Below are 12934 nucleotides of genomic sequence, written 5' to 3' on the forward strand. Positions count from 1 at the left end.
CACACTTATTCTGGACTTGCTTTTAATGTGTAGCCATTTTATCTTGTAGTTTATCTATTGTTTATTACATTGTCTTTTTACTTTTGCTTCTATGCCTCAGTATTTTTACCTATTGTTTACGCACTGCGTTTTTTATCCCTGTAAAACGTCTTTGAGCACAGAAAAAGCGCTATATAAATAAAATGTATTATTATTATTATTAATAATAATAATAATAATAATAATAATAATAATAGCATTAGCCTAGCATTAACATTGACTATCATTAGCATTAGCCTTGCAATACCAATAGCCTAGCAAGAGCATTGTCACTTGAGGAGCCAATAAATGATTGTAAAAATTAAATTACGTCTTCATGCTGTCTAGCTGAAATATGTGTTTGTGTGTGTGTTTTTTTTTTTTTTTTTTTTTGTCGTAATTCACTAGTAATTGAATTTTTGACAGCATTTATGCTAACTGCTCGTGATCTTACCTCAAACAATCTAAAACCTAATTAACTCACATAGTCTTTTCCCTTTAAAGTGGCCTCAACAGTGTAATATTTGGGTTCAGCATTAAGATAATAACAAGTAACTAAAAACTCCAAATAGCAACTTTTTTGCGTTCAAAAATTGTTCGATTTGTCCCGATAGAGCAAGTATTGGCGGAGTTACAGTAAATTAAAGTAATCACAGTGAGACGTTCATAGTCCGTAGGAAACCTGCGCATCCTAATTAACTTTACGCGCAAAACCTGACGTGAAAGTAAACATATGGTCATGCTACGTAAATATATTATTTTATCAGTCATATAAAACGTTTAGAGAGCCCATATCAATGCATACACATAAAAAAATATATATTCGTGTATCTTGATACATTTTGTACGTGTGTACGTGAACGTGACAAGGAGGAGGCGTTATTTAAAAATCACCTGCTGATTTTCAGTTAGTCTGCGAGCAGCGAGAGACGGAGACAGACGTGCGGAGAGCTTTGAGCAGAGAAAACGTTTACCAGACCCACAGAAAAGTCTCTTTAGAGACTCCTACAGAACCAGAACCAGACCAGGACTTCAGACCCGTACCAGACAGAGAAGGACTTCAAACCAGAGGACAAGTTAAGACCAGGAGGAGACCATGGGGCCACGCATGGCAGAGTGTCCAGAGTGTAAGTCATGTTGAATTATTCTCATCTGATAAACCTACTTTAATCATTAGCATTAAACATGATGGAGCCTAAACATTGTATCATTTAATCGTGAGGTTTGTGTCTTTAAATTAGGTTTGTGGCCTGAGACGTTTGGTTTAAACTTTACACAGGTTTAGGTTTAAAAACGGTCGAATAATTAAAAATAAACATGTATAGGCGTTCAGAAAACTGTGTTAACTCAATGAAAATTAAGAAATGCTGATAGATTTAGTGATAATTTTACTCTGAAGTGAGCGTTTGGGCTGCAGAGGTGTATTTAGTGAAAAAGTAAAAAATATTTAAGTCCTGATCTGAGGTAGATTTGATTAGAAATGTGTATTTTATTTCATACTTTATAAATATTAGAAAATTGATTGTTTTTTGTGTGTTTTTGTTTATTTTTAGCAGCCAGTGATGTTCAGTTAGACTGGGTGAAATGTAGTTTGCATTGTTTGTGTTTGAATTTTTCTGTGATTCATTTGAATAATGTTGGTAATGTTTAATCTAAAGATTTGATATTTGTAATGTGATGAAATTATATATATTTTTAAATCACTGTATACTAACCTATTTCTTTATTCATTAAATTACTTTTTAGTTTTAGGTTTTTTCCCTGACAGCGCTGGAACGCAAGGCTGGGTCCAGAGCTGGGCAGGACCTCCGGGTTTGGTCCCAGGTTTGCCTGAACCTCCGGGTTCGGTCCCAGACTGGGCAGAACCTCCGGGTTTGGTCCCAGGCTGGGCCGAACTTCTGGGTTTGCTCCCGACCTGGTACTTGACTCCAGAAGCAGCAGAAGACCTTGAAGAACCAGAAGACCTTGAAGAACCAGAAGACCTTGAAGAACCAGAAGACCTTGAAGAACCAGAAGACACAGACGCCCCTGAGGAGGAGCTTCCTGAGTGGACTGCGTTCTACTTCGACGAGGTGACCCCTGGCTGGGAGACCCCTGAGGAGTCTGCTTCCTCAGCCTCCAGTGACTCTGAAGGTGAAGGTGAGTATTCCCAGGAGTCACCACTTGGACGCAGTGTCTCCAGGAAGAGGTACGTAGACGGTTCTGAGGAACCTGCATCGTCCGACTCTGACAGTCACTGTGAGCCTGGGACGAAGAGGCCGAGACGGGACGACAGCTCTGACTCATCTTAGAGTCATCTGTACTTTTCCTTTTCCTGCTCCTCTCCATCTATGAGCAGAGTTCCCCGTTTGTACCCGGCTTCCTTGTTTCAGGTAAGTTGGCCTTTGCGTCTTGCGAGACGACTGATGTCCCAGGCAACGACTGGTACCGGGACTTTTTTAATGGTAAGGATTTTATTTTTTGTTTCTTTATGACAGGCCACAGTTGGAGTGGTTGTCCTGTCACTGTTATGAAAACATGCATAATATATTAGGTTGAGTTAGGTTAGAGTTAAAAATTAGAGATAACCTTTTTAATCCCAGCAAGTGAGGACAGGAGGAGACATCAACAGAGGACAGAGACTAAAGAAGACTTCTTTATCAACCACAACAATGTAAGTAAAAATACTGAACACACCTTTACTGTAAAAATAAACTTGACTTTATAATAATGCTTGTAAAATGTTAAACAGGAGCACCAGCATCCACAGCTGCTTGAGGAGGAAACATCAACAGAAAGCAAAACAATTAATGTAAGTAAAGTCTCTCATTAGCACAGAAAGACACTGAAGTAATGTTTAATGTAAAAATAGAGGTGATTTTATACTAATGCCTGTAAAATGTTGGACTGGAACAACAGCATCCACTGATGGAGGAGGAGGATGATGAAGATGGAGGACAGGAGCACCAGTATCCACAGCATCCTGAGGAAACATCAACAGGGGACAGAAAGACTTCTATTCACCAAAACAATGTAAGCAAAAATACTACACGTTTAATAAAAAATAATATGTAGACATTACGCTATACTAATGCCTGTAAAATGTCAGACAGGAGTGCCAACATCCACTGATGGAGGAGGAGGATGAAGAAGATGGAGGACATTAGCACCAGTATCCACAGCTGCCTGAGGAGGAAACATCAACAGAAAGCAAAACAATCAAAACAATTAATGTAAGTAAAGCCTCTCATTGGCACAGAAAGACACTGAACTAATGTTTAATGTAAAAATAGAGGTGACTTTATACTAATGCCTGTAAAATGTTGGACTGGAACAACGGCATCTACTGATGGAGGAGGAGGATGAAGATGGAGGACAGGAGCACCAGTATCCACAGCATCCTGAGGAGGAAACATCAACAGAGGACAGAGACTTCTATTCACCAAAACAATGTAAGCAAAAATACTACACGTTTAATAAAAAAAAAAAAAATAGGTAGATGTTACGCTATACTAATACCTGTAAAATGTCAGACAGGAGCACCAGCATCCACAGCATCCTGAGGAGGAAACATTACCAGAGGACAGAAAGACTTCTATTCACCAAAACAATCAATGTAAGTAAAGCCTCTCATTTACACAGAAAGAATCTGAATACGTGTTTAATGTAAAAATAAAGATGATTTTGATACTAATGACTGTCAATTGTCTTGTTTGATTGCAGAGTTTTGCTTCAGAGGAGAATCCGACAGTTCCAGATGTTCGTCACCAGCACTGCAGTGTTTACACAGACTGCTTTGGTTTCAACTTTCTACAAAAAACTGTTGAATTTTCAACTCACTTTCCATCTGAATCCAAGCTCATCTTCATCACTGGGATGTTTCTTCATCAGTTCTTCGTACAGACTGACACAGCTCACACATGGAGAAGATGATTTATGGAATATGACATTTAGATTTTTCCTTTTCTCAACAGTATGATGCATACATCCCAACCCAAATTTCATGCATTTTTTTGGCTTAACTTGAGCCAATTTCCATCAATAAATTGCTAATGTATTATTATTATTGACTATTACTATTATTTTACACCAGGTTTTTGTCATGGTTCATGATTATTTATTGATCCTTTACAATCTAATGGTTCCCAGTGCTCTCCCAGTAGGTGTGACGTGGACATCTGCACACATGTAATGGTTTATAAATGAATGCACTCGTTCATGTGTGTAGTTATGTGTGCTAAGCATAACTACATACATATATATATTGTACAGTATAATAAAATGTTATTTCTTGTCTATACAGTGTCTGTGAGTATTTATTAGTGGAGTACGTATACCAGGCTTAACTCTAACTACATTCATCCATGAACCCTCACCAATTCATTTGATTTAATTTAATTTTGAACATAAACAAAACAACAGTGTATTTACTACAATGAAAATGCTAATAATAGTAATTTAGAAAACAATCAAACAAAGCAAAGTGAGAATAAATGATTAAAATCCTGCACGTGAAGCCTGTACATGTTCAAAAAGGAGTAGGAGGAGATAGAAACTTATATGATTCTAACCCTTATACTAACAAATAACTTTAGGCTTTAAAGTGAGGCAGTAACAAAGCTTTACTTCACTAAATTTGGCCCTCAAAGAGTTGTACATTTCAAAATGTTACCCCATGCTGTGAACAATTCCTGGTGGGAACCCTGATTATGTTTTATATTTATATATACAGTATATGTTCATATTCAGTCTACTATAGGATGTTTTATGTTCTGTCTTATATATTTGTTGTTTCAAGGGCTCTTACAGAAAAAAAAACTAGTAAATAAATGAATACCAAAAGCAGAAACATCTATTAGGAGTAAATATTTTTTTACTGTATTTTTTTAAATATCATTTTCAAATAATCAAGCCACTTTAGCCCTTCAGGATGTTAGTTGTTGTTAGCTTGTTTAAAATAATTTAGTTGGTTTAAAATATGGCAAAGGCTTGTTTCTTGTTCTGTTTAGATTGTTAAAAAAATCATTTTCTTTTAGTCTTGGTATTTTATTTTTTAATAACTTTACATGGTTTAATGTAGTTTAAACTAAGAATTTAAACTTGTGCCGTTTTGCTTCTTTTTACTTTAAATGAGCCCAAAAAGTTATTGATTTATCATATTTGACTTTGTGTTGGATTTCTTCTGTTTCAGGATTTATTTCATACGCAGAAACACATTTTTTCTGTGTTTAAAAAAAAAAAGTTGTAAATGTTTCCTTTTTTTTTAGCCAAAAATATATTTTCACAGGAATATGTTTATTTCAAGTTTCATTCATCCTGCTGTGATATGTACATTAAGAAAGATGACACACAAATTTACCTACATCTTTTTTCACCTTCAAGTAATAGAACACAAAAGTCCTGTTGGTAGGTTTTGTTGTTGTTATAAATACTGTAATTTCTCATGAAATGCACTAGATGACAGCAGATCTCATTATATCCTCAAAGGTTTGCAATGATTCTGTAAAAAAAAAAAAAACACATGAACCTCATCAACGAGAGAGATACTATATATACGTTTCTTAATAGAAAGTGTTTCAAAGTGTCAAACAAAAAAGGTCCACAGTGCTTCTAACACTGACAAGGGCAACTTGTGGCTCAGGGGCCACATGTGGCCTTCAGTATAATTTTGTGCAGACCCAAAGTAACTCTACAAAATAACATAAACCACAGCAACACAAAATTACACAAAATGACTCTAAAACTTTAAAAAAGGACAATAAAAATTCACAAAATGACAATAAAAATCAGCCAATCAACCCACTACAAAGACATACGAAATCACAAAAAAAAACAAAACAGAAAAACACAAAATGACTACAAAAATAAGTTTAAACTAGACAAGACCTGTATTTGAAAGGCGAATATGTATTTGGCAATTAACAATTGGCAAAAATAACAACCTGTATCTGGATTTGTTGACAAGTTATATAATGCAGGAAAAACAGAAGACTGACCTTGACCTTAAATATGACCTTGAGCAAAGGTCAAAGCACACAAAATGACTACAAAAACCGAAATATCCACAAAATGACAACAAAAAAATGACAATAACAGCAAATGCTACAGAATGACTCGATGAACACACAAAATGACATAAAAAACAAAATGAATCCAAAAAACAGAAAAATACATAAATTGTCCCGATAGAGCAATTATTGGCGGAGTTACAGTAAATTAAAGTAATCACAGTGAGACGTTCAAAGTCTGTAGGAAACCTGCGCATCCTAATTAACTTTACGCGCAAAACCTGACGTGAAAGTAAACATATGGTCATGCTACGTAAATATATTATTTTATCAGTCATATAAAACGTTTAGAGAGCCCATATCAATGCATACACATAAAAAAAATATATAATCGTGTATCTTGATACATTTTGTACGTGTGTACGTGAACGTGACAAGGAGGAGGCGTTATTTAAAAATCACCTGCTGATTTTCAGTTAGTCTGCGAGCAGCGAGAGACGGAGACAGACGTGCGGAGAGCTTTGAGCAGAGAAAACGTTTACCAGACCCACAGAAAAGTCTCTTTAGAGACTCCTACAGAACCAGAACCAGACCAGGACTTCAGACCAGTACCATACAGAGAAAGACTTCAAACCAGAGGAGAAGTTAAGACCAGGAGGAGACCATGGGGCCACGCATGGCAGAGTGTACAGAAACTTGTATTAACAGATACATTCTCAAGTATGCGGGTAGAACAAAATGCAGGTGAATTCACATTATTTGCACCTCTCACTGGAGTTTGTAGTAACTCAACTCTGGGTCTACCTCTACCCCTACCAAAAGAAAATACCTCTGTGGGAACTTTTTGTCTTTCCCCTTCATCCACAATAAATGTCATTTTGCTTTCAAGTGTTTGGTAGTTCACAAAAGGGAAGGTTGAACCTTTAAGCAAAACCGATCTGATGATATTTCAGCTGTGTGTATGAATGTCTTTTTTTTTTTTTCTAAAAAAAACCAAACCCCCGGACTCTCGACGTGATGACAGCAACCTCCGGTGACCGAGCTGGCGTTGATCCACTGCTCCAAGAACCACGATAAAGGGCTGAGCGATGTGAATCCGGGTCACGGCACCACTGTAGCCGGCATGTCTGCACTAGTCGACTAGAATCCTTCTGCGTTGTGTTGAATGAATTAATGAGCTGAGCCACACACAGGGGTTTGCCATTCCGGAAGGTGATTTACTGTGTGAAACAAAATAACATCAGTACAGCCACTCCACATTTCACATCCCACAGAAATCTCCTGACTACTTCCTCACTGAACTGAGATTTTTACTAATTTATCAATTTGCCAAAAACACGGTTGAATAATTTACAAATAAATTCCTCCCATCCTAGCAATTTCACATTTTTGCACGAACAATGAATAATTCACAAAAGATACACATCACATGAATCAAAATAAAATAAATAACACATGTAGTGTACAATATATTGTCTACACACCTGTGTGAAACAAAATAACATCAGTACAGCCACTCCACATTTCACATCCCACAGAAATCTGCAAAAAAAACAAAGGAAGAGGTGCCACAGACATGTGAGACTGCACTAGTGAGCTTACATACACGTGCTAACAGGAAACTTTTCTAAGTGCTGTACTAACATTAAAAAACGCAATTTCACCCATAAACTACTAACATAAATGATGGCAAAGGCCTTATAAAGTATAAACAATGTTTAAATATAACCTAAATAAAGTATTTGTTGAAAACTAACATTTCAACCAGGGGAGCTGATACAGCTGCTTACCTCCTGACCACTTCCTCACAGAACTAAGGTAGGACCCACGAACTCACAGGAAGTAGAGTCACCGCCAAAATAAAAGTCTTCAGATAAAACATTTCAAAATAAAACCATAAAACCAAATACACCTTTTTTTTAAATCAAGGCCACAGGATTTTGGTGAAATCGATCAATAAGACCACATAGGCTACACATGGACCTTTTCACCTTCAGAAAACACCTCTAAACACACTTATTCTGGACTTGCTTTTAATGTGTAGCCATTTTATCTTGTAGTTTATCTATTGTTTATTACATTGTCTTTTTACTTTTGCTTCTATGCCTCAGTATTTTTACCTATTGTTTACGCACTGCGTTTTTTATCCCTGTAAAACGTCTTTGAGCACAGAAAAAGCGCTATATAAATAAAATGTATTATTATTAATATTATTAATAATAATAATAATAATAATATTAGCCTAGCATTAACATTGACTATCATTAGCATTAGCCTTGCAATACCAATAGCCTAGCAAGAGCGTTGTCACTTGAGGAGCCAATAAATGATTGTAAAAATTAAATTACCTACGTCTTCATGCTGTCTAGCTGAAATATGTGTTTGTGTGTGTTTTTTTTTTTTTTTTGTCGTAATTCACTAGTAATTGAATTTTTGACAGCCTTTATGCTAACTGCTCGTGATCTTACCTCAAACAATCTAAAACCAAAATAACTCACAAAGTATTTTTCCTTTAAAGTGGCCTCAACAGTGTAATATTTGGGTTCAGCATTAAGATAATAACAAGTAACTAAAAACTCCAAATAGCAACTTTTTTGCATTCAAAAATTGTTCGATTTGTCCCGATAGAGCAAGTATTGGCGGAGTTACAGTAAATTAAAGTAATCACAGTGAGACGTTCATAGTCCGTAGGAAACCTGCGCATCCTAATTAACTTTACGCGCAAAACCTGACGTGAAAGTAAACATATGGTCATGCTACGTAAATATATTATTTTATCAGTCATATAAAACGTTTAGAGAGCCCATATCAATGCATACACATAAAAAAATATATATTCGTGTATCTTGATACATTTTGTACGTGTGTACGTGAACGTGACAAGGAGGAGGCGTTATTTAAAAATCCCACATCACACCCTAGAATCATAGTTTCAGTAGCAAACATTTATTATCTTCTGTTCCTGCAGGCTTCACTTCTGCTTCTGCTGCTGCTCTAGATACAGATTGAACAAGGTAAGACTTTTGATTCTTAAACTGTGTTTTTACTTATTTTGCTATTATCAGCACATGTGATGTTTTACCAGCTTGAGTAAATATTTTATTTTGCTTTTTTGTTGTTTTTTGTTGTATTTTATGAGTTTAAATGTAACAAATTAATTATATGACTTTATTATAACAAATATTGTAAACATAATTATATGACTTTATTATAACAAAGATAAACAATTTACAGGTAAATGAAATAAACAGTAAGATTAAAACTATTGATTTAAATGTTTTTTGCTGCTATGAAGTTATTCTTTTAGTTGATGGGATTAACTCCTCCTTTTGTTAGAATTGATGAGGTGAGAGAACACATCACACCCTAGAATCATTGTTTCAGTAGCAAACATTTATTCTCTTCTGTGTTCCTGCAGGCTTCACTTCTGCTTCTGCTGCTGCTCAGTTATCTCTGCTGCTTGGATTGACTTCATCACAGAACCAGCTGAAGATCCACCCAGAACCAAAGCTATTTTTAATAGTTCTTCTTGTTCTCTGCTACTCTCACACTTTCTTTCTCAGTTGTATTATTCCTCTAACATTAACCTTTCCATCCCACATTCTGCTCAGGAAACACATTTTTCCTCCTGGACTTGTGAAGCTAATCATATTTGTCTCTTTTTAGGTTTACTCCTGTCTCAGAGTCATCTCCCAGACATGTCTTCCTCAAAGTAAGTGAATCAATATAACACATGTTATTACTCTGGCTTGAGGAGTAGCAACAAAGAAGGGAGACCACCAGGAAACAAGAATTAGCAGGAAATTATTTCAAAATAAAAGGTCAACCATTTGATCGTCACACACACAAAAAACAATGTTACTTTAAATGTTGAATTTGAAATAGTGTTAATGATATTATTTAGTCAATATTAGTGTACATTAGCATGAGTATTGTGGCTTCTCACACAGATCTGCTCTCAGTTGAAATGAAATCATTGAGTGTATCTTTCTCTTTTCAGGAAACCCAACAGACACTATCTCCTCTGCCCCGTTTGCTTTAAAACAAACGAATGCCTGTCCGTGCATCTCCGCCGTACCTGCATGAAGAATGGTACACCGGAAGCCATTAATGCAGTGATGGAGAAGGCCAAGAAAGAGGCCCACGAACTCCTGGTATCTGGCAGGATCTTTAACTACGGCCGACTTTGCCAGATCATGGCTGATCCAAATCCCCTCCAAAGGTGGGTGGAAAAGCCATTGTTCATGTTTCCTCTCTAGTAAACATAGTGTACATCATTTTACACAGAGTGCTTTTAATGAAAGATAAAAATAGTGCATAACAATGAGTACCTTATTCAGGTCCACTGGATAACATTTGTCTTTCTTCCTCTTTGTCATTGATAGGATGATTGAGGAGTTGCAGCGTCACCACATGGTAGTGACTGGTATCCCTCCAACTCTGCCCGTCCCAGTTCCAGGTCCATCAACCACACAGCAACCACAGAGTGCTGAGCCTGAGGAGAGCGAACCTGCATCTGACGTTGCTTCTGTGAGCAGTGGAGAGACCTTTCAATGGTGAGTCCCACCTTCATCTTTGTTTCCTTTGATATATGAACTACAAGAAGAATCATCTTCCTGCTTGTGTCTCTTCAACCTGGAACATAACAGGTCTTTTTAACAAAATGCATATCCCAAAATACAGTGTCCCAGACGTGCAGTGGCAGAGAAAAAACAGGAAGCTGATGGCAGACAAAGGCCTCTACCAGAAGCACTCCCTGGACCATCCTCTGCTAAAGGACTTTGCCACTTACCTGGAGAAGGAGCTCTGCAACGAGAACTTTAAACAGGAGGTGAGGACTACCATTATTATTATTATGCAAAGTTACAGCCGTAATGCCAATGTCTTACATTTTCACTCAAGCTGTGAAAACATCATTTGTGCTGACTTTAGCAAAATGAGTGAAAACACAATAATTCTAATAATGTTTCACAATTGACAAAATTAGTCCCATAGTGTTAAAAATCTGCTAAAGTTATCCAAAAGCATCCAAATATCAGAATGTCATGTAACATGTTTTCTTTTTTAGGTGGAAAATGTATCAAGGTACCTTTACTACGCTGACCCACAGACACCATCCCTGCGGTTTGTCATGGACAGAGAGAAGCTCCGGGCCTACATGTGTGAGCTCAGTGATGCAAAGCTGTCAAAACAAACACAGCTGAATTACTTGAAGAGCTTGAAAAGGTTAATAACATTTTTTTTAGTTTTTCCACATAATATCAACACTTTTGTAGACAATGGTGGTATTTTGCTTCAGTACATGTAAATACTTACAATCCTTGCACTTCCTCCAACAGATTCCTTTATTTCCACACGGTGAACACCAGCCTCAGTAGTGATGATCCAGAGCTCCATGCGCAGTGCAAGGGCTTTATGGAGTTCATTGGGTTGCGCCAGAAGGTTTGCTCAAAGCAAGTGAGCAAAGAGATCACCCAGAGGAGGTACGTTGAACTATTATATCAGTGAATTGGAATACAGAACAGATAAGTGAGCAATGTGTCTGATAATGTTATGATCATTCATTTTATTATTTTCCTCATAGGCACTCCCTGTTGACTGCACCCGATAATCTGACACCAGCAGAATGCTTGACATTGCTGAAGGTGGCCAAGAAGGACTTCCTGGCTGTTATCGGGAAGGTCTTTGAAGACAAGAACGCTGTGCTGGTGATGGCAGAGTGCAGCTTTGTGGTGCACTATCTACAGGCAGTGGTGATACTAAGACACCTCCAGCGACCTGGCGTGGTTGAACACATGACTGTGAGTATTATTGTGCTCTTTTTTGTCTTAATTGGTTCTAATATCTTTTGACATTTTGTAACCAAACAATATGCTATCCTTGATTTGCAGGTAAAGGAGTGGGTTTTAAGAGTATCGGACTCACGTGGCAACGCTGTCATCGGAGTGAAGGAGCACAAGACGGCAGCTCAGCAGGTGGCCACATTTGCCCTGTCTCAGGAAGAGGAGATGGTAGGTTCAAGTTCAAAGTTCAAGTTTCCTATGACAACCTATTCAAAGCAGAACTTAATCTTTATTGCTATTTTCCTCTGTCAACAGTGGTTTGATACATACTACCCCAGGGTGCGGCCCCAGCTCCTCAACTCCAAGAAGAGGAAGAGAGACGATACAGAGGAAGAAGAGCGATTCTTCGTCTCCACGACGGGAATGCCCATCTATAATGCTTCCAATGACCTGAGCCGCCTGCACAGCAAGTAAGCAAACCACCATGATTAATTTCACCTCATATAGACTTCTACTCATAGCTGTCTTATGCCCCAGATAAGAAGTGTTTATACATCTCATTTTAATAAACTGTTTAAACTCTGATTTTAGATACAAACTTAAGCCAGTGACCAGCCAGACAGCACGTCATGTCTTTGAGACAGCCACTAAGTCTCTGTCAGAAGTCGAGAAGTCCCTGGTTGCTGACTACCTCACCCATTCAACTGCAACAGCTGAGAAACATTATCGGATGAGGCAGCCGGACAACGTTGGGTTGGCCTCTCATGTGTTAGCTAAGCTAGCTAGTGATTCGGGGTAAGCATGTTTCCACATTTATCAACAAGATTAATAACATCTAATCTTATACCTGTTCTATAATAACCTTAATTCTTTATTTTTCTCTATAGTGCTGAGTCTGCTGGTGAGGGTACCAGTGCTGGCCATGGTCGTGTCCGTAGTGCCGCTCATTCTGCACAAGGTAATGTGCAAATGGATGTCCAGGCAGCTTACGACAGACTTGTGGAAAGTCACCCGGTGACTCTGGATGGGGTTGTGCCGAGCAAGGCTGAGCGCAAAAAGTTCTCCGCTGACGACCAACGAGTCCTCTATGAGAGATGGTTGAAGGCTCAGATGAAACTGCGCAAGCAGCACGTTCTCGGTGAGATT

At 37.6% G+C, this 12934-nt stretch overlaps 1 protein-coding gene and 2 long non-coding RNA genes across 11 annotated transcripts; 2 read left to right on the forward strand and 1 right to left on the reverse strand.

The window, feature by feature from the left end:
• The first annotated feature begins 770 nt into the window (after window positions 1-770).
• Window positions 771-2940, forward strand: LOC114460390 (uncharacterized). 3 transcript variants are annotated; one of them, XR_003673600.1, is made up of 4 exons: window positions 771-1145; window positions 1765-2088; window positions 2146-2671; window positions 2750-2940. XR_003673600.1 is itself a non-coding variant. In XM_028442346.1 (2 exons), the coding sequence occupies exons 1-2, from the start codon at window positions 1115-1117 to the stop codon at window positions 2307-2309; spliced, it is 576 nt and encodes a 191-aa protein (XP_028298147.1). In that variant the 5' UTR covers window positions 771-1114; the 3' UTR covers window positions 2310-2725. The 3 variants fall into 3 exon arrangements, 1 of the variants encoding a protein (XP_028298147.1); XR_003673599.1 differs by having other exon boundaries at window positions 1765-2671; XM_028442346.1 differs by lacking the exon at window positions 2750-2940 and having other exon boundaries at window positions 1765-2725.
• Window positions 2941-2970: 30 nt separating this feature from the next.
• Window positions 2971-4060, forward strand: LOC114460406 (uncharacterized). Of its 2 annotated transcripts, none has more exons than XR_003673615.1 (4): window positions 2971-3030; window positions 3107-3230; window positions 3535-3613; window positions 3721-4060. It is a non-coding gene; the product is annotated as an uncharacterized LOC114460406 (long non-coding RNA). The 2 variants fall into 2 exon arrangements; XR_003673616.1 differs by having other exon boundaries at window positions 2975-3030; window positions 3111-3230.
• Window positions 4061-6065: 2005 nt separating this feature from the next.
• On the reverse strand, window positions 6066-12914 carry LOC114460414 (uncharacterized). Of its 6 annotated transcripts, none has more exons than XR_003673630.1 (7): window positions 12119-12914; window positions 11931-11995; window positions 11322-11783; window positions 11095-11187; window positions 10337-10533; window positions 10084-10260; window positions 6066-7283 (listed from the first exon to the last, which is right to left on the reverse strand). It is a non-coding gene; the product is annotated as an uncharacterized LOC114460414 (long non-coding RNA). The 6 variants fall into 6 exon arrangements; XR_003673631.1 differs by having other exon boundaries at window positions 11931-11999; XR_003673633.1 differs by adding an exon at window positions 10573-10640 and having other exon boundaries at window positions 10337-10500; window positions 11931-12914.
• Window positions 12915-12934: the final 20 nt, after the last annotated feature.

This window comes from Gouania willdenowi, unplaced genomic scaffold (assembly GCF_900634775.1).
Source record: "Gouania willdenowi unplaced genomic scaffold, fGouWil2.1 scaffold_434_arrow_ctg1, whole genome shotgun sequence".
Lineage (NCBI taxonomy): Eukaryota > Metazoa > Chordata > Actinopteri > Blenniiformes > Gobiesocidae > Gouania > Gouania willdenowi.